This window comes from Fulmarus glacialis, unplaced genomic scaffold, assembly GCF_000690835.1.
Source record: "Fulmarus glacialis isolate BGI_N327 unplaced genomic scaffold, ASM69083v1 scaffold9822, whole genome shotgun sequence".
Taxonomy (NCBI): domain Eukaryota; kingdom Metazoa; phylum Chordata; class Aves; order Procellariiformes; family Procellariidae; genus Fulmarus; species Fulmarus glacialis.
In genome coordinates, this window is record NW_009198411.1 from 1 (window position 1) to 25,930 (window position 25,930).

The 25,930-nt window shown below is 40.6% G+C and overlaps 1 protein-coding gene across 1 annotated transcript in view; it reads right to left on the bottom strand.

The window, feature by feature from the left end:
* Positions 1-2,373: 2,373 nt before the first annotated feature.
* The window catches only part of LOC104073194 (uncharacterized protein C20orf26-like), a gene marked incomplete at both ends in the record, with an annotated part of 25,408 nt that continues 1,851 nt past the window's right edge, over positions 2,374-25,930 (bottom strand). The window contains 4 exons of the mRNA XM_009572885.1: positions 2,374-2,464; positions 18,818-18,882; positions 22,141-22,232; positions 22,745-23,072. Of these exons, the coding sequence (XP_009571180.1) occupies positions 2,374-2,464; positions 18,818-18,882; positions 22,141-22,232; positions 22,745-23,072 (576 nt within the window). The remainder of the gene's footprint in view (positions 2,465-18,817; positions 18,883-22,140; positions 22,233-22,744; positions 23,073-25,930) is intronic.

Here is a 25,930-nt window from a genome sequence, read left to right on the forward strand (position 1 = left end):
GTTGTTTACCCCTCCAGAACTACCCGCCCTCGTCTGCGTGAATGGCCACGGACGCCACGTCTGCGTGGAACTGAACCAGCGTCTTCGTGCGCAAGAACCTGTGGAAATGCCCGACCTTCTCCGACACGGCCTTGTCTCTAGCGCTCACCGGAGGAAATTCCCCCCCCCGGTGCTAATTCACTAGCTGCTTTTAACTGACTTCTCAGAGCAACCCCAGCTGCAGTTTGAAAATCAGACCATTATTTCTTACTGAGGACAAGTGCCTTTTCTAGAAAATCTCGCGCTGCACATGTGTGCCCTCAGTTTGCTGTAATACTTCAACAGCTGATGTAGCTGCAAAAACCCAGCCCTGCCATCTGCATGTTTGCATAGCTGGAGCTCTGCATGTTGAAATAAACACGTTTGTGACTCTGCGAAAGGGTAAACATTCCCCGCGCCATCGCTCGGCTTTCAGCGACAGGCAAGAGCATCCCGTGCAAGAGTCACGCATACATCAAGGGCAGTGTTGGGGTGACAATTTCAATACACAGGCTAAAAACATAGTCCCTGCCCCAGCTGTAACTGGCTTTTCTATGCATATATTGCTGCTAGTGAACGTTTCCGTAAATACCCCTAAATGCATGAGACTGATTTCCAGTTTTTGTGGAAACTATAACCCGAAATGTCCGACTTCTGTGTATTTATACTCGCAGTTCTTAAACATCTCTTTCAAAGGTGTATTGTTCCCTCCTTTTTACATTTCATTACTAGTTTATCTGCATGCTGAAGTGAGCTGGAATATGAGCAACAGGAAGCAAAGACAGTAGGTCTCTTGCTCCATATAGAAATACAGCCAGTCCCGAGGCATGTAAGATATATTCCATTAAGTGCATGGTACCTACTATGTATTTGGCAACGTGTCTAGAAGGAACACCCAAGGAAAACATATAAATGTGACAGTTAGTAAATAATAGTTAAAGTCACCGTGAAGAAAATCCAAATAAAAACACAAAAAGTAAAGACAAATTTGCGATCAGATGCAGATACCGTCATCTATGTTCACATAAGCAATTCTGACTCATAGAGGTGCTTTCAGTACGTTCAGTGAGACTATTTTTGTGTGTCAGGACTACTGCAACAAGAAAACGGTAAGGCAAGCGAGTCTTTAATTTGTAGGACACCAATTCCCCTTCCTCTCAAGTTGTTCACACAGCATGCGAAGTGTGGTTGAATAATGGCAAGAAAAACATTTCTCATCAGGCCTCCCATTCTGCACAGAATGTCATTTCGTGTTCTTTTATAGCTGTCTTCCAAGGGAATCTAAAATAAAACTGCACTGAGGCACTTTCTGTATCATGACAATAGGAGGAAAATTGCATCTAGCCCTTCTGGGAGGAGGCAGGGGTCGAGCGTTTGTGTGGCTACAGCTGTGACATACGACAGCATGCCAGTTTGGGCCATGGAAATGGGTGGGCTACAGTCTATGCAACGTCCCTTCCTTTTGTCACCCTGCCTACATTTACAGTTGATTCTGTTTGTTTTCTGCACAGTTAACTCTGTGAGTGAATACTTAAAAAATACTGCCGTCACACGGGATTCTATTGCGTTAGACAAAAGCAAAAGCAGAATGAGGAGAGAGAGGGTAAATCGGTCCCAAGTGGTGGGTTGGAAGTATCAAGATCCAGACTGCAAATTAATGTTTGAGATTGGCCAGAAATTCATCAGGGGGTGGGGGAGGCAATTCTTGGGGTTGTTGGAAATCTGCAGTTAGCAGTTCTTTTCGTGGAGTGCAGTGGGCTTTGGATTTTGAACAGGCGAAGTTACAGGCTGCTGAGACTTTATACCTCCGTCTACGGTACTAAGGCCAATGCTGTAAACAGCATTAGCAAACATTTTAATTTCATCCTTATTCAGGAAATCCACTTATCACTGAAAAAGCCAGTTGCTTTCACTCTTTCAGCTACAAAAGCCATTCCCTGTGGGTAGATGTTGAAAAATCTACTTCTCATAGGCTCAGCTGAGACAGGTTTAGGATGACCTGCAGTGTATTCATATTAGGAAACATTAATTAAAAAAGGGGATAACTGAACAAATAAGCCTCCAGATTCTGCTGGATAGCTGTACTAAACTGCACGTGTAATGCAAAAGTGCTGTGAAAACAAAGCAACCTAAAGTTCTACTGGCAAATTTGAAAATATGCCCGAATAACAAAACTGAACAGTATGCTGTACTTGGTGAACCCCCTGTTTGCTATAGGATCTGCTCAGGTTTCCCAGAGCAAATAGCTGAACAGAAACATAAAGCTTTAGGAGAAAGATGGGAGAAGAAACCAAAGTGAACAACACTAACAAATTACCTAAATAATAAAAAGCACTCGCCAGTCATTTTTCTTACCTGTTCCGACATCAGGATTTGGCGCAGTTCCTTCTTGAGATCAATAAACCGATCGTGATAGATGGCCATGGACCAAGGTTCCCTGAAGTAGCTGGTTAAAAAAGAAGAAATTTAGTTATCTTGTGAACCTCTCATTAACCACTAATAAAGTATTTACCTGCTTTTTTTCCTTTATAAATTACAGTTCTGGACCCATCATGATCGTTTGTTCATAAAATGCCTCCTGTAACAGCATGGTCAATCAATTCTTTTAATGGATGTTCCTGATGTACAGCCAGCTTCAGTAATTACATTTAAAGTGGCTTAATTCAGAGCTGTGGCAAGACCCAGTGAAGAATCCTGATTTTATCAGAATTTAAAAGCCTGAAGACCTGTAAAGAACGGTGTCTCCATTATCTGTCCTCATTTGAGAAAAGCAGATTGCAGGATTAACTGAACTGCTGCATAAACAAATTAAATTTGTGTAGACAATGACACAAATGTTGTTCATCATTAAGGTTTCTGGATTAATAAAGGCCAGAAAAACAGGCCACCACAGTTTTGCAATATGTTCTTTGCACTAGTGCTGAAGCTAAATTGAACCTATTCTAGGAGGGAGCTCTTGTAACTTTTTCTTTCAGTGACAGCATTCATGACAGCATTCTTCTGTGAAAAAGGAGTAAAAGGATGGAGAGGACAGGACTTGATGTAGAATCTCAAGGCTGTAAATATAACTGGAGGCAGCTAGGTTAAAAAGCTGTGATTTATTTCTCTTTCCTCTATAACGAAGAACAATTTTTACAGCTTCAGTGAGATGCTCTGTGTGTAATTCTTGTCAATGCTAACTGGAGTCGGGAGGTGCACCACGTTCATCCCAGTAATGACTGAACAGATGTCAGCAGGGTCACCCAGGAGTTTTAAGATGAGTGCATTTGCGTGGCTGCGACTGACATTCTTGTCTTTGGAATGGCAGCAGCATGCTTGGCACTGCTATGCGTCAGGAGTATGCATACGCTATCGCTTGATTCAGTTGCATGGTCTTTAAATGAACATCTGGATAAAGCAACTTAAAAGGCGCTACACAAGTTTAATAATTCTGACATATCTGTCTACAGAAAACTAATGTGCAGTTTCCTTTTTGCAGAAGATTTTTTTTTCATTAATGCCAAATGGCAGGATTTCCCCCCTCCCACTCTGTGAATGAAACATCAGCTCTCACTAATGCCCTGCGCAATTATGAACACTTTGCGCACTTTGGCAGAACTTTGCTGGTTTTTTTACATATTCATCCCATCGTAAGCTCTCTTCCCCCTTCCCACTGTGCCCCTTCCTCTGCCTTCCTCTTTGTATCGCAGGCTGGCTGGGGTTGCCTCTCCTAGATTTGCAGCGTCCAGCACAGTGGGGCTCTCTCCAATAGATGTTTTCACAGTATAAATATTTGTTGACACTATTACAAATACTCTGTCCTTGCTATGGTAAATGCTGCCCAGCCTAGGAGTCTCTGATAGCATGTTATCACGACTGACACTGCCTATTCATTCGAATATGAAATGTTAGAAAAGATGAGCTCAGCTTTAAGTATCTTTGTTTAAGTAATTATATACCTACAACGTGTGCAGAGAGCTAGAGAAGAACAGGATATTCCCCAAATATTTAAAAAATCTTAAATGTCAGAAGAAAAATCCCACCCAACACAAACCTTTAACTCCATGTTGATATTAGATAGCAAAGCAGGGAAAAGGGGGGTGTTACACAAGAATACATTAAGATAATTAAAGACACTCTCTTTTTACTGATACGCCCTGCTCAAAGCCATGTTCCACTGACAAACATTTTGTTTTCAAGCTGGCATCTTAATTTTAATTCTAACCCTGATACGGTGATTTCATCTCTTGATTGAGGCACATCTTCCAACTGCCTTACCTCGGTTAAGTTGTTCACCTGCCTCACTGAGATGTTGCATTGAGTGATGTTTATAAAATGTTTCAGGGATGCTAAATATTACTGCTATTGTTACCAGCTCAGTCCATAACTGCATTTTTAACTGTTCCCGTCAACATTCACAGATTTGGAGCTCAAAACCTGAAATGCGTCACCCAGTTTGCGCTATTTAATGCAAACAAAATGCCCTTTTTTGGGGAATAGAGAATATCTTGTCTGTATTTTCTAGATAGGCTGCCAAGAGGAGCAACCAGTCAACAACATTTACTCCCAGACTCCCTTTACTTCCCTTCACCTGAAGAAATGTAACCACCAACGGCAATTTAAAGATATGCTTCACAGAAACAATTCGCTTTCTTTGCTGGCTCTGCATTTTTATCTATTTATCTTTTCAGTTAGAATCACCTTTCTAAAGGGGCACATGGTGTTTTTGGGAAAGCAGATCTACATATGGCTGCTGAAGGGAAGTTTAATAATGAAAAAACCCATCTGAAGCCAAACCAACAAGTTGACTTTCTGAGGCTCATTCTGAATTTTATTACCACTTCAGCAGCAGTCCCTCAGGGCAAGCTGTAGAAGGCTTGAAAGTATAATGCTCTTCAGTATACAAGATGAAGCTGGCATGCTACCAACAGAGGCTCAAAGGCTCCTCAACTATCATGAGAACGGCATCTGCCACGTGTGTTTGCACCATTTAGTCTTTCATAACCTGCCAGAGCGATCAGGCTAAATATGTACAAGATGACAATGTTTGCCAGGAGCATAACGGGTTTTCAAACTTGGTCACTTCCTAACGGGGATCCCCTGCTGGCAGACTTTTATAGCGACAGAAGCTATCATGGGAAGGCATTTGTAACGAGAGGGAATGAAATGGTCTCCTTTTGAAGACAATAAGCGACATCCTTTTTGTTGCTAGGAAGCTGGTCTCGCCTTTCATTGACAAACAATATTTAAAGTCTGTTCTGCCTCATTTGTGATGTGTAGCCTGCGTTAGATGAAAGGGAGGAAGAAGAAAAATATTTAGTGGCACCTTGCACAAAAGACATGGAATCTTTCCCTTTTCAAGAGATACTCCATTAAATAAAATGGACAAAGTTGGCCACTGCTAGCAAGCAAAAATGGAGTATGCGTGCACATGGCTTTCTGAGAGCTGTCCGTATTCTCCATTTCATTTGGAACTACACACCACTTTCACAGAACAAGGCTTCTGCCTCTGTGAAAGCTAATTCTGAAGCTGCCGTACGTCTGCGGTGTGTCCCGGCACTCTAAAGCAGAGGCACCGAGGACCCGACGCCAACCTCTGGCAGCGTTTCTGACGTCTAAGTCAGGTCTAATGGCACGAGATGGATCACTGACAGCAAGATGTTAAAGCCAGAAAATCTTAAAAATTGAATGAAAAACTGTCAGAATAACACACTCGGTTTGTACAACAAGGAAAAAAAAAAAGGAAAATACAAAGTTAAAAAAGAAAAACAGCAATTGAAGTTTTTATAAATAATTTTAAATCCCATGACAAGAAAGCAGTGGCAGAAAGGTGAAGACCCGCTCTGTAGAGTGAGCTTACCTGCTCTGGTAGACCTAATCTTTTATCATTCGCAAGCTTGGTGTAATTGCAATACTCATACAGATCAGTTTTATGACACCACTGCAATGTCTTCCAAACTTCTGCAAGTTGGGCTTCCCTTCATGAAAATGAAGCAAAGCAAGGCCCAAGTAATTTTCACTTATGTTATTAAAGATGGGCTTCTGAGGACCATTGTTGATTTTGTCTTTATGCATTTCATATTGGGTGCTTTTCTTGGAAAATCTCAGCTGAAATCCACTCAAAAAAAAAAAAATCACTCGTAGAAAGAAACTGAAAGCAGCGATACGAATGTGTTCAACATGGCAAAGAAAAACCAGAGACCAATTTTTAAAAAAGGTTTGATTTTCTCATTCCTCTTAATGTGAAAGTAAATCTCATTATTACAGCCTGAAAAATGGTGGGTTTCTTTTTAATATGAGGATTGTGATATGTTTTTAATTACTTCCATTCCTTTTCTTGCTGTTTCCATGAGCCTGATGACAGCAGAGATAACTGGTGCCACCACGGAAGGCCTGTGGGCACACCTTTACGCACCGGGAATGCAGACCTGATGGCTCATTAAACTACGTGGAATAATCCCTCCCTGCAGGTGAGCTTATGAAATTACCAGAGCGCGAGTGCACGCTGAGACCACCGCGCTGTATCCAGTTAAGGGAATTTGAACTGCTGCCCTAAGCAGCAGGCACTCGCTGCTGCCTCGCCTGTGCTCCCGGTGACTTCCCTCTGCTGTGAGACAGGGACAAGGAGGGGATTTTCAAAAGCTCGAAGGGCAGGTGGACACCCATTCCTTGTGACGATGCCTTTGAAAAATCCCTCTGCAGACTACTGGCATGTTATTAACTACAGATTTTGAGGACGCTGTGTCTGTCGGCGTTCTTTTGCTACTCAAAGCTTTTCTGGAAACAGTAACAAAAACATTCAACTCCTTGCATCCTTGCTATCCCCACTCACCAACACACATAAACTCGGAGGAAACAACTAAGTTCAGAAACTCAGACAGTCTATGAAGTGGTTTGAATCCGTTTGCAACTTTTGTTAAATGTCTCTAAGTAATCATTAATACAGATCTCTTGAAAACATGTTCATTTCTTCACAATTCACTAGTGACCTGCCTTATGTCCCATTAAACTCAGTGGGACTCTGGTCAGAGTTGGATCTTCCATCGTCCAGCACTGTAAGCATATGCAGAGCAGCACATATGTTTTTTAGTATACAATATAAGGCAGAGTCGTTGATGAACTTAATCTCCTGTTAATCTGTAAGTAGTAGAGTCTCCTTTCCTCGCTGTAGCTTCCCACCCTTAGTACAACACGGTGAATTTTCAAGCTGGATGTCCATTTTTGTGGGTTTAAATTTCTTTTTTTAAGAAGAAATGTAATGCTTGAAATGCAAAATCTCAAGGCTGTATCAGCTACATCTGGAAGATAATTTATCGGTTCTCAAATGTTCAGACCTCAGAATATTCAAAGCCATTCCTTAGCACGTTTGGATTCTTTAAACTTGAATGACTTTGGCAGTTCATGGAAGCTGAGTTTCTCGTTGGTGCTTTTGGCACACGATGGAAAAAGCTACCCAGATGCTGGTGTGCTTTTGCTGCAGTGTACCTCATTCCTTCTTGGTTTTGCCACTATCTAGTCAGCAAGAAGAAAGCTGCTGCTATTACAAACACCATGAACCAAACCAGAAGGACAAACACAGATGAAATTGAAGCAGCTGGTCAGCTGACACAGGCTTAAGTATACTACTATTGTGCCAGGAGTGCCTATGAAGAGCAGGGAATTCCACTTCCCGGGAGCGGGGAGAGGAAAATCCTGCGGTGGGTTGGGATGCAATGCGATTTTAATTTCCGGGTCATTCTGACATTGCTTCCCAAACACAGTTTGCAGATTAGCAAAAGTCTTTTCTCCAACACAAGTGCACATAAGAAGAAATGTCCCATCTTGCCAGGAGAAGAGAAGATGCGTTATTTTGGGGACAATACATGGATGTTTCTAAGACTCTTAATTACAAAGATATTGTGATTCCAGTAGAAGATATAGAGTATTCCCAGATACACCTTGCATAGCTGGACCAGGAACCATAAAGTGTAAATTTAAAGACGATATCAATAAAACCACTGAGCATTTCCTGCTAAATATCATCTAACCAATAATTTTGAAAGACAGCTTGTTTATGTAGGTAAAAAGCAAGACTAATTTGTGTAAAATCCCATAAAGCACCACCTGAAAGCATTTTTCTTAATCACAAAGAACATAGAATGTTCCCTGGTTTGCAGTTTCTTAAAATTCACTTACAACTGCTGAACAGTCAAGCAAATGTTGAACCAATACCATGGTTGTAGCAAGAAAGCTATTTAGCTCCTTGCGCTATAGTTCTACTCACTGAACGCCTGTTTGTCCATGCATTTTAGTCACTCCTGTTAAATTCATTAACCTAGGACTCTCTGTTACTGCTCTGATCCAGTAATTAGTGAAATCAATAGTCTTATGGACAATGAATCTGTGATTTACTTCATCAGGCAGATTTACAAAATAATGAGCGCGTTCACTATTTTATAGGCTGACATTTCCTTTGTACTTTTTGATAAGTAAATCATAGAAAGGAAGCCTGTGCTTTTTTACCACTTTTAACAGAACTATGACCAAATCCACAATGTCTTTTCTTTGGAAGACAACTGGTTTAAAACCTGTGGTTTACAAACCCCTTTTTTCTGTAGCTGCAATAGCAAAACATAGTGCAGTGCAACTGATCTTGCAGTTCCTGCTCGAGCAAAATGGCCACTGAATCCAGACCTCATAGAGACGATACTGATGCCGCTGGGCCCAGTCCAAAACCTCACTGGGGCTGACTTCGAGGGGATGTGGGTCATAGTTTACACTAGGTATTGCTTGCCAGCATCTTCACTTTGCAAATGCCAGTTATCCATCATGACTAATAAATTATTTCTGTTTTCTGCATTTTTAATATAACTGTTAGATTAAAGTGCCATTACTGGGAGGCACTATCAGAAAGCAGATCTTAGCAATACTCGCTTCACGTTGAGATACTGCAGTCCTTTCCTATTCTAAGTATCCTCAAGAGAGATCTGCTGTTATTTCAGCACTGGAATTTGGTGAAGTTTAGTTACTTCACTAGATAGTAGCAGTTACTGTGTAGCTGATTCTCACTGAACTGCTCTTTAAACTTTCAAAATTCTGTGCTCTTTAAAATTGATATAAAAACATTGCTGTCTGCTCTTTTTATGAGGAGATTATGGCTGACCCTGAAGTAAGGTTTATTGCATTTTTTCACATAGTACTATTTCATACGTAATGTATTATGAAAACAATTAAAAGGAAATTAAATCTGATGCACAGAATCAACAAATATGCTGTGTGCAGTGGTATGATTGCTTTTCTGCAATTACTTGTTTATGAATTCAGAGTTCAATCACTCATAATGGTTTGCATAATTATTAATATGAATCAGCAAGGTTTGACTGCAAATTAATGTGGTAAGATTCAGTTGACTAGCCTTCACTTACTAATTTGGACGTGGGGTTTCTTAGTAACGTAGCTCTTCATTAGCAAGTTAGCTGCTCCTTGAAAACTACATTAATATATAGCAATCTAAAGCCACCTAAAGGGGTCTACCATTTATATTGATTTGCTATGTAAGTACAGCTTTACCAGTGCACCTTGGGGTTAGCATTTAATTCTGGTAGCAAAAAAAGCTGTTAGTGCTTTGATATCCCTTCATGTGTTCCTCTTTTCTTATCCTGTCTCTCTTTTCATAAAAAGCACACAAATTTTCCTCTAATTAGGCTGTAAAATGTACTGAGTAGCATTAGTCCCTCTCAGCCATGCTCACTACCTGCCACATTTCCTTTCTGTTTTTTTTCATCCCTGCAGAAAATAAGTCTCACCGTCTGCATGATGAACAAAAGCCTAAGGTGGAATCCCTTAAATGTAATCACGGTGTGCTAATGGTATGGGATCCGGCAAATTCCAGACAGCAGTGCATTCTAGCATTTCTCTTAATGAACAATCACTCTTCATTTTTGAAAGTCTGGTTTAAAAAGAGCTTTTCTATGTAGCATGCATTTCATGTTTAAATAATCGCTGATTAGCCAAGCTATAAGTAATAAATTTATATCTTTACCTAGTCCTTTTAAAAATAATACTGAAAACATAAAATGTTCCTCTTTTTCCTAATTTGTTTGTTATATTGTGAGATTTATTAGAGTTGCATCAATACAGTCCAGTGTGGTGTTTCTGCTTAAACACTCATTAAATGACACTGCTTAATAAATCACTTTCAGCCTAATGTAAACAGTACTTTGATGTGTGAGTTGAACTTAAGCAGAAAAGATCTAAATGGTTACTTTAAAATAAGTAAATGCTGTTCCTATCGCTCAAAATATTTTGAGCATTTAGCTTGTACAGCTAATACAAAAAATGTAACGTGAGCATAAATGACATGGTTTGAAGAGAACAGCTAAAGAAATATCCAGTGATATTATTCACTTTTGTAGTTTCTGGGTGGAATTTTCCAAAGCACCTTAGTGAAAGGGAGTTTGACTCCCTTCATGCATTTCTGTTGCATGTTTGGTGCAGCCTTGTGTCCTATTGCATATCAGTACCTGTTGCTGCTGTGTGTGGAGTATCCCTTATTCTTTTCAGGGTGCTTAGCCTCTTGGACAGCAACACCCACCATGTCCAGGCTGCGTGCAGGAAAAGGAGCACTAGCCTGTTTTCATGTCGCCTTGCTAACAGCAGTGAATACAGGTCTTCTAACAGACATCTGGGGTGGATCACCACAGGTCTATGCATGTGTAAGCTGCTCGTTCCCTTCACATGTGAGCACTGAATCCTATCTGCTATTCTGGCACTGGGAAAAAAATTCCTTTGTCACTACATTTCAGCAAAATCCCCTGTACTTTTTGTCCCATGCACAGGTATTGCCAGAGTCATAAGCCACCCTCCCAACTCCTACTTGCCAAAGAGCCTCTGGTTAACGTCTGCCAATAGGGGCTTCTCTACAGACCTGGCCCCTCAAATCACCAGTCCCCAAACTGACCTTTGCAGATCAGTGGACATGTAAACCCCAACTCTGGAGAACCCCAAAGCTTGCAATGGAGATGAGGCACTCGGAGTGCACCTGCATCTTGCTGCAAATAGCTTTGCTACCGTGTGATGAACGGTGGCAAGTTCATCCTCCTTATGGTGCTACTTGAGACCACTATGCAGGGTAGACAAATTATCAGTTAAACAAGTCCTTAAAATGCTGGAAACCAAGTTATTAAAAAAAAAAAAGTAAGAAAGTCCTTTTCAGCTCAGCTTGGATGACTGTGCCTGTAAGGTTTCTCCGCTAATCGTCCTTTAAAAAATACACGCTGCCTTCTTGGACTCCTTCAGAGGACTGACCCTGTAACATTCCTCAGCTCTTAGTTGGAAAGCCGACATATATATACAGAAAATCTGAACGTCCAGCCTGCATGCACCAAGATGGCTCCATGATGCAAACTGAAGCGTAGTAAGTACAGATGACTAAAAGCACATTTCTGGTAAGAACCAAATATAAACACAATATAAATAGAGCACTTAGTACTCTGTGTTATGTGTTATTCAAAACACTTTGATTGCTACACCATGCGTTAGTCTATCAACATGCTTTACAAATTGTTAAATACCAGAAGTTCTTAACACACAGCATCTTACTAACTTCAGCATTACGCAGAGACTAAACTTGGTGAATAGGTACAAGAAGAAACTTGAGAAGGGGATGGCTGAGCCACACAACATTTCAGAGGGTGCCTTTTAGAAAGTGATGTTTCTAAAATGTTGCATAATGATGTTGCCCCTGACAGGACACTTCATCACTGTCAGCCCAAGTCTGTGCCTTTCCTCCAGTGATGCCTTTGCTGCACTCGCTCTCACGCAACAGTGGTACTCCTTTGCCTCGTCATCAGCATTACTGCCACATTAATGTGATGCAACCAGCATCTTCTGTAGGTCATGACTGAAAACAAGTTCATTAATACAGTATTACAAAATCTCAAGCAAAAAACCACTCACACCTAATTTGATAAATAAGCTACTTAAGTATTTTAGAAACTAGTGGGTCAGATTTTTATGCATTATGTTAGTAGATTTGGTTTTCATTACTGCCAAATGAAGCCTACATGAAACACTTCTATCTCATATTAAAGGCATGATGCCAGTGAGCATCCATTTGGTTGCCAAGTATCAGGAGACCCCTCTAATTATCCGTTTTGTACTTAAGATGCAGCAGAGGGAGATTCCACCGCTCTGTGGACACGTTCCATAACTTGGCAACTGCCTTACAGTTGCCTTCATCTCGGGAGAATACAAAAGGGTGTAACTGGCTGGTTACATTCCTCCTTTGTGAAGCAGTATGAAGCACTGATGACCAGTAACAAATCTATAAGCTTAAAAATAAAAGAAAAAATATTTCAGAGCTCTCTCCCCACCTTCTCTTTTTATCTGCTGCTACGGCAATGGAAAGAATTTGAAGGCTTTCAAGTGAGCACCAGAGACCTCCGAGGGAAGGGAAGGAGTGTGGTACAGGAGACACTTCATATGAAACCTACCGGAATTTGCTTTCTCCTTCCTTCGAGAGAGGTCTTCCCTGTTGGAAAGAGCCTCACTCTTGGGTGCTCAAATTCCAGTTGAGCCTTTTTGAGATGCAACCTTATGGGAAATGAATAAAAATTGCAGAAACTCCTTTCTGACGTGGATTCCAAATCTAGGGAGTAATGCTGTTTAATTTCCAGGTGACATAAAAGGTTTGTATACAAAATCCTCGGCTTTACGATACTGTGTCTTTGGTTCTGTGGTTTTGCCTGCCCTGACATCGAACAACTGCATTGTAAGGCCTCTCTGCTCAGGAATGTAATGGCTGAAGGCCCAGATGGAGTGGGTACACCTACCGTGGTAGCATGAGGCAGATGGAAGGGTGACCATTGCTGATGGCAATGGTGTCTTTTTCTTCTAGCACAATGACAAGTGAGGATGAGACTTTTCTTGGTCAGTAAATATTGCCTGTCCAAGGCCCTGACAATTTGCCCAGTAGGCCTTGGCATCCTATAAAACAGTCAGAGGGATGAAGTGCATCCCACTGTGGTGCAGTCAGAAGAGACAGCTGTCTGACTGGATGTGGTCATCTTCTGGCTTAACAGCCTATTTCCTCAGCTGTTGTTTGCATAGGTAGAAACAAAAACATTGGCTCTGAAATTTGTGCTTAGCTAAGTAATGAATTGAGCCCACTCAGACACTACTCTGAATTAAGCTGGAATACCTAACATCTATGAGAATCAGGCCCAAATATGGCTGCAGAAGTTTAACTACAGGCAATTATTTTTGAAAAAGACTAATATCTGTTGTTATCACATTAATGTCTATATCACTGGGATCACAGCTGAGGCAGCTAGGCATTCTGAGGAGCATTTATTTTAACTGTGCAGTTGCAGAGTTGCACCAAGACCTCCTTTAAAATGTCCATAGTACCTGTCTGCTAAACAAGGAGAAAGGAAAAGAAACGTTAAAACTCTTTAGTTCCATCAGATACAGTGTTGGCTTATGGTTTAACTATGAGAGCTAAAAGCATTGTTTCCCTGAAAAAAAATTTAATTCAAAAGCATTTGAGGCTTTTAGTGAGCTGTGAAAATACTGTAATACGGAGGAGGAGTATCTAACTCACTAAAAGCTTACACTCTCAAGTGCACTAGTGCATTTTGTAGCCAAGTGACTGTGGCAACAAAGATGATTTTATGCTGGCTTGCTAAGTTGATAAATTTATGAACTTAAAGGGCAGCAGTCTGCATACACATAATCAGTAGTAGTATGACTGGGGGCGTCAGACTGTTGGTCTTGCAAATCTAGGGGCTGAGGGGCTTCCTTCCCTGGCACGGGACTAGGGTGGGACAGCAGCCACTGGTAGCCCCCTCTGACCTGCAGCAGGGGTAGGGCGATGCATGCCCACCACCCTGCTTAGCTTCCTCCACAAAGTGCATTCACTGTAGGGCGAAGGGAGGAGGTGAGAGAAGCGATTTCAATCTTTCGTTTGGTTGTGGGTCAAGTCCTGCAGCTTTTAATCATGTTGAACTCATACTGAAATCAATGGAACTTTTCTCTCAGCAAAAGGAAATGTTATTTATCTCATTATTACCATGAGCCGCAGTTTCATGCGCACGACCGGAAGGGGTTACTTCAAGTTAGCTGAATCTTGAGGGCCTGTTGTTAATGCTAATTTGAAAATGGCACTGGCACATTATGGTCAGGAAATCCGGTATCATGGGGTTAACTTTCAGCCCTTATACCAAACGCAAATCAGTGAGGAAATTCATTGCTAGGTGCAGTATCTAATTATTTAAAAGATAATTTGCATGCTACACAGAAATAAATTAGCTCCCAGGTGACAGCTGTTCCACTGTGTCCATTCCTGGAACTAGATGCCATGCTGGGAAATCTAAACGCAGACCAAAAGATTAAAACATGGTACTTTCTTGCCTTATAGGAAGGCCCTCCCCAAAATAGAGACATAAAGAAGGGAGGAGGGGAATGAAGGTTTCAAACCAGCGAGTTTAGAAGCTTAACTAACAAACCACAACATTTTCACAGTCTACATTTTCTTTTCACTAAGGGCGCTGCACACCTTGCTAGAAGATACTGCAAGTGGATGTGAGTGTAATGTGTACTAGTTTAAAAGGATTTTTTCAAAGTCAAAGAGAGAAATTTAGTCCTAACATGAGGTTTGCATTCACACGGTCATGTGAGATCATTATAGACCACATGACCACCCAAAACAGTTTTTCTTCTTTTTATAACACACAGAAATCAACAAGTGCATTTTCATATTCCTTGCCAAAAGAAGACCAGACACCACTTTTTATCTACATAAAAGCCTCAAGACAATCTTCACCTCACAAGAAATGCTAGAACATTTTTCAATTTAATGGTCTCCTAATAGATAGTCTTCTCATGGCTAGGTTTTAACACTGTATATTGTTGCATATTGTACATATATATATGTACATTGTATATAACATTGTATTATGTGGATGTATATGTATTGTATATATGATATATTGTATTATATATTATGAGATCACATTATATTGCCAGCCTTTTTCCATTGCTCTTTCTAAAAGAAGCAATTTCCTGTGCCAGTTTGCTTTGTGCTAGGACTGTTACATGGAGATTACAGGCAGTTTGCTTCCTCCTCTCACTGTCGTCTTCCTTTTCTCACTAGACCTTTCACTCTGTCTTGGCCGACTGCAAAGGGCTTTCCTTTACGGCAGTGGGTTGGCTCCTCCGTCTCCCACCTGTTAAACTAGCTAGAGAATCTATCCTCCTCATAGTATAGACATTTGTAACAGAAATATCAAGATGGATGTGAATGGAAATGTATGTGTATGCACGTGCATGTGTGTGAAAGCGCCGGAAGAAACAAGCGAGCAAGGATTAAACAACAGCCTATGTTAATTGCTACACAGCAACATATGTGATTTCATTCAAATGACCAAATATCAAGAAGAGAAGGAACAAACCTATCTAAAGATAAGGTATAAAGAAGATGAAGGACTGGAGGCAATAAAATAACCAGATAAGAAAAACCTGTCAACTGTAATTCAGGAATTTTGCCACAGGCTAATGAGAGGTGAGATAAAATAATGAGGCAAAAGATCCCAAACAACATCCTCATCTAAAGGCTGTAAAAGACAAGTCCAAAATTAGTTCATCATAACTAATTAAGAAGAGCTCAAGAGATGTGAAGAGGACCTGATAAGTGGTGTCTGTCTGTGTGGCACACTACTGATCCTGGCCAGACCATCCAGACACGCAGGTCACAGTGCCTGCGAGTACACGGATGCGAGAGGACCCTGACCTTGCACAACTTCAGATCCCGGTAAGCGAAGACCAGTTAAGATACAAGTAGTCTTGCAGGAGCTGATGACTCCCCCAATGAATGTATATGCTGCCATCAGACAAAGCTGCACTCTACTCATACAGTGTTGACTGGCCTGACTCATCCTATTAACAGATCATCATTGGGATCTTCATCTCTCCTGAGATTTTTAAAATCTCTGTGGATGTTTAGAACTTGATCTTACTTGTAATCCCCTGATCAGCTTGTGCACTGTGTGGGGATCCTATGATGATCATGAGAGCAAGGGAGGCTAATACATTCTTAATTTCTCTCATTAAGAAATCAGCTGTCCGTTCAGAAAGTTAATGTCTCACCTCTCAAAATCTGTGTGCGTAGCTATCAACAGTGCAGGTAAGTGCAGCTGCACTGACGTCCATGGGCTGGGCTACACGCCCAACATGCAGCAACAGAGAGAAAGGGAACAAATGCTGGTTTTGTCAAGGTCAGGAAAATATTGCTACCTGTATTGCAGGCAGAAATCCCAAAGCAAGATTATTTATTTTTCCAGATGTTGATACTGGTGTGAAACTCACTAGTACATATAACAACTGACACTGTCACCACATCTGGGCAAACCACAAAGGTGTAAGTGCCTGGCAACATTTGTGGTTCATAGAAAAGATTAGGTCATGGCTGTGTTTGCATATTGTAACACCTTGAAAGACTGATGATACCTTGCCACAAACTGAATATTGAGTTTCTTCCAGTGCTCAAAATGTATTAGCTGATCAGCATCAGCTGTGACAAGGAAAGAAAATTATCTGTCATCTTAGCCCGTATCTCATACAATTGTGTCATCCTCCTTCAGTTTCTACTTAACACCTATTGACAATACACTGTTTATGTAAACTTTACATTTGCTGTGTGCCATTCCTGTCTTGTAAAACAAAACCAACATTTTCTATAAATCAAAATCAATCCCTGTAGCAGCAATAATTCACAAGTTTCACACTCCTCTCAGCAGAGGCATACAAAGGTCTCCTGAAGTGAAATTTATAAAGAAGCATTTTTGTCCAAGAAACTTTTAAACCTCACAGTTGACGTTTGGGTTCATCCTGTCTTTCAGTACAAGATGAGAAGGAAAAAATGAGGAGCTAGACTCTATTTACAATGAGGAGAGAGTGCAGGAAGAGAACTGCAAAACACGTCAGAAGAATTGTGAGAGCCGCACATCCAGTCCCAGTGAAGCCCTGAGTCCTTTTCAGGGGAATTCACCCTTTGAGATGGCAGCTGATACCACTACTCTCAAAATATGGCATAAAAACAATCTTTTGTCATTAACTGAAGGGCTTGGCTGGATCCCCAATCCTCTCTGATTTCAGCAGACATTCTCATTTCTCTGTCCTTAGCAGTGTACAACGCCTCTTCCATATTCTGGTGAAATTTTTTGACACTGAACCAGCAGAAGTGCGAAAGCTAGAGGAAGAGGTACAGGAATTCAGAGGCTCTTAAGTCCCTGTCTCAAGATATTGGGTGCTTCATTCCTACAGTTTTTTTGAACCAGTAGATTGCTATTATCATGCAAAGTTTCTTTTGGTCCACAGCACATCCTTTACAGCAAACTTTTACAAACCGTTACCTAAGTAACATTGTTTAATCTGAAAATTTTGCTACCATTTATGCCTTTTTTTTCAAATCAGTTATAAATATAACAAAATCAGACCTGGAGACTTTTAAGGCACCACTATCAGCTTTGTATTTTGACAAAAATTTACCATTTGTTCCTGTGCTTGGCCTTCTATCTCTAAACCAGCTTATGTAATGCGGTACTTCACTGCTTTATCTGTGACAATTTAGGCTCCTAAACCACTACTTGTGAGGAATTTTTTTAAATGACAATAAAAATAAGATGTATCAGCAAGTTCTTCTTTACCTCCTGTTTCAACTACATGCTCAAAGAATTCTACTCCATGAATGAAACTCAAGGCTGAGGGGTTTTGTTTTTTGTTTTTGTTTGGGTTTTTTTGTTTGCTTATTTGTTTGTTTTTTAATCAAGCTTGACCTCCAAAGCACTTGTTTTCACCGAGGCATAAAGAATAAAACAAGTTTGAGTTTTTAGGCCAGGTAATTTTTTAAGATATGAAATTCTGGAGAAGTAGCAGAAGATAAAAGATACGGTAGATCACATTTTTTCAGATACTTCTCTCTCCGTAATAACTCTTTAATTAAGTTTGCATTTCCAAAAACAATGACAAATTCTCTCAGAGCAGACGGCACCTAAATCTTGGCTAGAAATAGCCAGCCTCTTTAGTCTCTCCCACCACTTGAGACAACCTCAGTCCTTGCCTTGGAACACCTAGTCCCCAGGGACTGCCCTGCGCTTGCTTGGGCGTGGTGGGCAGAGGGGAGCACCTCCGAAAATCTGCAAGACCTGTTTCACTGCTGCAAAGTGCTCTGGTGGGAGAAGTCCTCCAAGTCGCATGGGGAACCTCCAGTAAATATGCAGAGTCCTGACATAGCCTCCAGCTACAAAATTAAGTTAAAATAACTCCCTTACACAAAGAACACAGTCTAGACGATAAACTCTTTTTATCACCAGATAAGCAGGCAAGTTGCTGAGTGTGACTATCATCATGAGTGATTTAAAATCTCCCTAGAAACCTTTGGCTGAACAATTTGATTCAAAGTGGCAAAACCACTGACTTTTAAAAGTGATTTCTGAATATGAATCTTCAGTAAAAAGGAATGTTCAGGTTCAGCTTAATGAGTTAAGCCTACTGAATATTCTAAGCAAAAGTTAGAAAGATACTTAAATGCTCTTTCAGATGAAAGATGGTCAAGTAAACCACTGCTCCTTTTCTAAACACATCTCAGACACACAGCTCCTTCCAGGAAGGTCTTCAGGGCTTGCATTACCACTGATAATTTTGCCAAATAATGGAAAATATTTTTTAAAATCTATCTTTTGTTCTAATGGAAAACAGCCAGAAGATAAACCGTAATAAAATAAAACAAAACTAAAATTCTGCCAGAACGCAGATTTTATGCACAATGTTGAGTTTATCTTACCTGTAAAGATCTGTAATCTGCCCTTCATTCCAGCGATAATAAAGATCATTAAGAAGACGCTCATGCTGTCCATACAAGCAAACGTAGTTGGAGACAGGAAAGGGTTCCTTTGAAAAGCAGGTGATGCTATCTACCCTACTATATTTGTTGATATGCATCCTGAAATAATTCCCGTGTCTTGCCTCTCCGGTTATAATCTCCATCCCCTAGAACAGACAATATAAGGAAAGCTGTGGAGATGGAACGAACACCTGACTTGGCATAGGTACAGGATCAGCTAGGGTTTCCTAGCTGATGTTTACCATTTCTTAAAATCCACAACCCTTTTTTTTAATCAAGAATACCCATTTCTGGTAACATGGTTTATACAACAAGGCACTTTGCTATAGTTTCGACACAAAGATCTTCTCTGTGGTTTAGACCTTGATTAACTGCACACAAAACTGTGCAGCATACGACTGCGTGTGCAGCAGGGCCTTTTGTTGCCCAATCCCAAGTGCCATTTGAGACACCTAAGGGTATCTGGCCCACCCGAACTGGGCTGGCAGTTATGTCACAGGATCCATGGGAGACCTGTGACCTCCTGGAGCAGCAGCTGGAGGTCAGGAGGGATGCCCTGGGGCATCCCAAACAACACTAGATGCCTCTGTTTAGGCAACTGAATTGAAATCTATTCATCCTAATTTATTATACAGAGTCCATATTATTGCATACACATGGCATATCATAATTTACTATAGGATACCATGCTGATGAATGAAGAACACACTGGTATAACTTTTACTCTCTCTCCAGGTTTATAACTATGCATTTTTTTTTATATATGTATATATGAACAGTATATGTGCAGAGTCCAAATTTATGGCACATCGTAGAAGCTATACCACATTAATCAGCTACAAGCAAACTTCAATGTTACAACTCAAAGATATATCACATACCAATTAAGCATTTTTGACTTTGTGTAGAAGTTTTCCAGTAGTCAAAGGTGTGATGTGCTGGAACAGCCTTCCAACAAGGAAAGAAATACCAAGAAGGACCTTGTTCAATCCTAAAACAAACTTCTAAATTTTATAAATGGCACTCTGTACTAGATGGTTGCCTGCAACTGCAAGAGGCTGGGCTTGATCTCTTAGGATGCTTCCTTCAGGTTATGTTCTATGCTTCTAAATGATGAAATACTGTTGCCTTAAAAAAAAAATGCATATACTTACATTACATATATATGCATATGTATATGTGTGTGTATATATACACACAAACACATATATATATGATTTAGAATTGCTCTCAGTGGCTCCCTCTTGCTAATTTGAACAGGGGCTGCCAAGTGTTGCTAACACCAACTCTACTATCAATAAAAGAATAATAATGTTGGATGTTGATGCTCAAACTGTAGCATTTCGTTTCAGCTAGTTACACCAATCACTAATAAAAGACAAAAACGTAAAAATTCGTTTCAAACCTCACAATGCAGTGGGATGATCAAATAGCTTGCAGCTATTTTTTAAAGCTGTATTCATGTTCCAGTTTTATATATTTCTAAAACCTGTTGCTAGGCTACAGTAACCTTTGTTACTTCCACATCTCTCAGCTAATACATTTCACTAGCTTCTCTTACTTCTTTCTTAGGAAATTCTTTTAGGATTTACATGAAGTTTCTGGAGTGGCTTTAAAGATGTTCCCTTTTCAGACAGCAGGTAATCAAAGCTGCAGCAAAAGAATTCTAATCATGTTCTAGCAATTTGGAGTGATAAAACCAATTTTTCTCTCTCTGATAGTCCTTTCTGCTTCCCAGTACATGCTGCTTTGGACAGCTCATCCTGCATCTGCAAAGCTGGAAAACAAAGTGAGCCATGCTTTGATTCCTCCCTCCAAAGCATGGATTCCTTTTTAAAAAAAAAAAATTTCTTTCTATAGACCATTGCTGTCCAAGTTTTAAAATCAGCACCGAAGTAGTCTTTTAAAAGCCACTCTTTACATCAACTACAAGAATGGGCTTGATGCAGAAATCCCTGAGGACAAAGGTATAATCTGCATGAAACAGGAGCTTGCCTAGGTGGATGGTCCTCTCTGGCTTTAAAACACATGAATCTAGTCCTCTTCTTGTTTCACAAGTCAGGTTCTCCAGTAAGAGAAGTGTCTCCACATTTGTATCATGGGACACTCTCCTATGTAGCCCAACTCTGTGAAGCGTTTCCCTCTTTCCTGTTCAAAGATGACTTTCATGGGTGCAGCACCAGCTATCTTCTAGCACCGAAATATGGAGCATCCCTTCCAGAATATATTATTTTCCTACTGGTCTAGAAATCAACTGAATTTCACTGATAGACTGCGAAGTTTTATCATCTGTATGCATTTATAGCACTTTATTCCAAGGAGGAAAGAGGCTAAGCACTAAGGCTGAAAACATATTTTAGTGAAATCCAGCTAATACTATCCTATGCCCTCTTTGTAGAAATCGTGAATCTTTTGAGAAAGCCAAATATCAGAAAGTATGGAAACAAACATCTAAGAGGTTCAGTTAGTTATATAATTCATACTTGTTCACCAGCTGTACCTGATTTATACGATGCACCCAGGCTTAGCTGACTGGGTTTGTTCTTATGCAAATCTGATGACAAATACCACCACTACCTTGATGTGCTGTGTTAAATATGTGCTAGGAACTTCAAAAGCAACATATTCCATATGACTGAGAAAATGACTTGTCTCTTTCTACAGAACCAAGCAAAAAGAAAGCCGTTCTGAAAAAGAGAATACCGAGGAAAAGCCAACATGATAACCTCCCAACCTGTGCTGAGACAAATGGCTCAGGAACCAGGCACAGTGCTGAGCCACCAACTCTGGAAAAAAATGGTCAAGGAGTTGAGCTGTAGTGCCCCATTAGGGAGCTATTTGAACCCAAAGTGCTACAAATAATAATGAAGAGTTCAGGGCATTAGGGCTTGACAAGTATTTCCTGCCTTCAAGGACCAAAAACCTCTTTGGTTTTGGCTGATTTCATGGCAAAGGAATTAAAACTGCAGTAAAGAAGTTAATCAGATAATCTTATCTGTATGTATTCCACATTTACAATATGACAGTGAATTTACATTAAAATAAATTAAATATTTTCAAATAATCAGAGAGATTTGGTTTTATGTGTTTGTTCCATTCCAGAGTTTACTGGTAAGTCCCAGCTCCGGAAGGTCTCTAAATACATACTTAAACCCATGCTTACTCAAGATATTTTTTAAGATGCATGTACCTGTGCCATCCTAAATAAGAACATCTTTTCATATGGAGAACAAAACAAAGAAAAATTAAATAATGTAACTTACATGATCACACAGTGCAAGTTCTAAGTCCAAGCGGATGGGGATTTCTGGTTTGGAAATATGCAAGTAATTATAACCTCCAGGAAGAACACCTCCTACCATAAATGAAAATATGAGATTTATTAAATCATAAACAAAGAAGAAAATAAAGTATTTGTTTGCCCTCCTTCTCCCACAGTCTTTTGTTTGTTTGTTTGTTTACTAAGTGGCTCTACAAAGAAAACAAGGAACTTATTTTGTTTTGGTGGACTTCATGTTATAAGCTTTTTTTTGGTACTCTCATACATATTGGTGCAGTAGCCACATATTGAAAAGTTCTGATTATAGTTTTATTGATCCTGAACTTGGAATAAAGATGCTGAGTTTCACTGGAAACACTCCATATTTACTGCAATATAAATGAAAGCACAACTTGGTCCGTTATTAGCAAAAATCTACAGCATAAGCTTTTATTGCAACTCATCTCTCTCCACTGACTATATAAGGAGCTCCGAGGACTTCACTGCCATTAGATGGCATCTCAGGTGAGACGGACCTACCCTTATTATATAACAGCAAAAATACCAAAAAGGGTATGAAAGTATGACAGAAATCCATTTTGACATACCTTTAATTTTACACTCTTTGTACATGGGGATGAGTCTATCTGTGCCTTCTGGTGCCTTAGAAAAGGGCTTAGGGGTTGGATCAAAGAGATTCAGCATAGATGCAGCAAGCTCAAAGCCAATCTCTTTTGAACTGAAGTTGCTGTGTGTCCATTCATCTACATAATATCTTCTGGAGTACTTTGTTAAAGGACCTGCAGCCCTGATGCTGACATCATTAGTATGGAATTCGGTATCGATCACAAGTCTTCCATCAAAAACAAGGCAAGCATCATTAATTGCCTTAAAGGTTTCATAATCCACTGTCCTGTAGGCAAAGCTAAAAAATGCCTTAAAAAGAGATGTAAATAAGTGTAGGTTATTATAATATTAGTTACTGGCTAATTTCATAAATCAAAACCTACACTTTGGTCTGAATGTTATTTATTTAAAAAGAAAAAAAAGAACGTGAAATAAAGTATGATTTTATATACACAGATAAATCCTTCTGATCCAGTATTTACAGCTACTAAAATTAAAACAAAGACAGTAGAGGGGAGAATTACTAGAGTCATCTATTTCTGGTTATTAGATGAGTTTTATTTTACAAACTCTAATATTAACTATGTCAAATAGCATGAGTGGATGTGCATATTTTCTGTGTTAGTGTGACCATATGAAATAGACATGAACCCTTTATGAAGTTGGTTTTCTTCTTTCAAATGCTCAAGCCAAATTGAAAAACTAAGTAATAGAAAAGTACAATTTACTTTGCATTTTAGCAGGATAACTGTATATTACAGATTTTTTTCAACTGTTATGCCTATCTGTTTACCAAACTACGTTACTATGGCTACCAACACAGGGATATTCAATGAAATGGAAAGACAGGAAATGCAAATTGTTCAGAGGAAATGTCATCCTCACTCAAACTACAGCAGCAGAATTAAAGCCAGTGGAAGCTGTGGAGACCAAGATGTTTGTGAGAGGTATAAAAGGACTGAATATTACATGAAAAGGAAAGCATTCAGATTTATTATACTTGATAGTGACGTAGATTTTGGAAAGCATATCCAAACTTTGTCAGGACTGAAACACATCTCTAGCTATTCCAGATCTGCATAATACTTGCTTTAGGAGGCAGACTAATCTGTACCTCCTTAGTGCTTGGGACTACCACCCCTGCAGCGGCTGGTGCTGGCCACTCTCGGAGACAGGGCACAGGTCTAGGTAGACGTCAGATCCATTTAGATCATCCAGGTCAGCCCAGAGGAGGCTGTGTCTGTAACTAAAGTACTTGGTACCTTTGGCAGTCCGTTACTGAATCTGGTAATGAGCACAGCAGATTCCTATTCACTATGTTTTGGTTTGCAGGACTGAAAAAAGATGTGACTTCTATTCTTTGAAAACACTGCCTGTGCTGTCTTACTCCTCCTTACAGAACTGGCCCCGAGTTAGGGATTTTTCTTGGGACCAGTATCTACTGAAGCTTCCCCACAGAAAGATTTCAAGGGCATTGAAAGAAAAATCACCCTAAATCCTTAAATTCCTCCTCTAAGTCTCAAAGAAAAAAAGCTCGTGGTAATTCCCTTTTGTATTCTTGTGGCACCTGCATAGTCCCTCTCCTGGGACATGAGGAAGCAGATCAGACCTCATCTCCCCAAAACAGGAGCTGAGGCAGCACCACCGCCACAAGCACTACAAAGCAGGCAGTGCTGGAAGCGGCCACCGATTCGTCCTACGTGTTAGGCATCGGTGTGGAACAGATGTGCACACAGCACGTTCATGCAAAATGTGCTGGATGCCTGAAGAGCCGCTTTGAAATCCAGCACAGCGCGAGAGCAAGGACTGCAGGGTCCCGCCACAGCCCTTGCCTTTTGTCTGCACGCTCCACACAGACCCTGCGCATTGATTAGCAGAGAGGAGCTTTCGAATCGATTTAGAATCATGCACATCTGACATTTCTCTTGATACGTATTTTATTTGGTTTTCTACATTGCCAAAAAGTGACTTTAAAGAGGCAAAAGCCCATCTGAAATCTGGAACGAAGAATGCGCTCACTAAGGACAGAAGTGCCTATTCATATGAAGCTAAGAGAGGCGCTGGGGAAGGTAAAACTGCATCACCTGGAGGGGTCTCCGTTCTGAAACACGAGAAATGAGAAGCAGGTAGGCAAGGCTGGGTCACTCCAGCTTGGAACTGCAGGGCACACGCACAGGACAGTCCCTGCCCCATGCCCTCACCTCTGTCAATGTGCCGCAGACGGCAGAAGCAGGAGAAGCTACAACTACAAGCAGCGTCTTCATAGTTGCCTCTTACAAAGGATAAACTGAAAGCTGGCAGAACAAAGGTCCCAAAAATAGTGCAAATATAGTGTAAAACAAGAGCACGCAGTGGACATTGACGGTTAAAAGTAATAAGAATGACAAGGTTGAGAGATGTCTTAAACAAGATCATGGTCTGCAAAGGGTACAGATGAAGGCTGACTGTCTCATTGCTACAAAATAGTTTGTGAAGCTCCAGAGCCTTTATAAAGAGCTTTCCCCTTCATCAGTGCCCACACCTTTTAAAATGATTAGATGACAAGTGAAATGTTGCTGCCCTCCATTTCTTGAACACTCAAGAAATATTACTGTACAGGCTGAGAAAAGGGTGAAAAGTTATCAGATAAGCATGCGTTATTTTGCCGCCTTCATCTTGAATAGCCCAAAACATAACTGTATCAGGGCAAGCCAGCATCAGTAATAAGTCCTTCCCTTAGCGTCAGCCTCGGGGAGGACACGGTTGTGACCTGGGTAAAGGTATTACCCGATTATACCACCAAGAGCTTTCCTGTGGACTAAGGGCAAGTGTCAGTCAGATGCTCAGGACCAGCTGGATAAGCCAGCCAGAAGAAAAGGCACAGGAGAGGAAAGCAAAAGGAGCTGGAAATTTTAGCAACACTGGTATGGCAGAGATACGGCAGCAGAGGAGCCAGAGTTCCTATATAAAACAAGTCATGAACTACGTGCAGTTAAGGGAGTTCTAACCATCTAGTAGATCCAAAATCAGGCAAGCTCTGCCTGTGAGGGCAAGGGGACCACACAGCCCCACGTCCGGCTGGCTGACAGGCAGTACAGTGTCACTGGAGGGGAGGGGACGGCTGCAGCCTCCAGGCTGGGAGCCATCTGTCAGCCCGGGAGGGGAGGGAGGGAGGCTGCTGCTTTAGG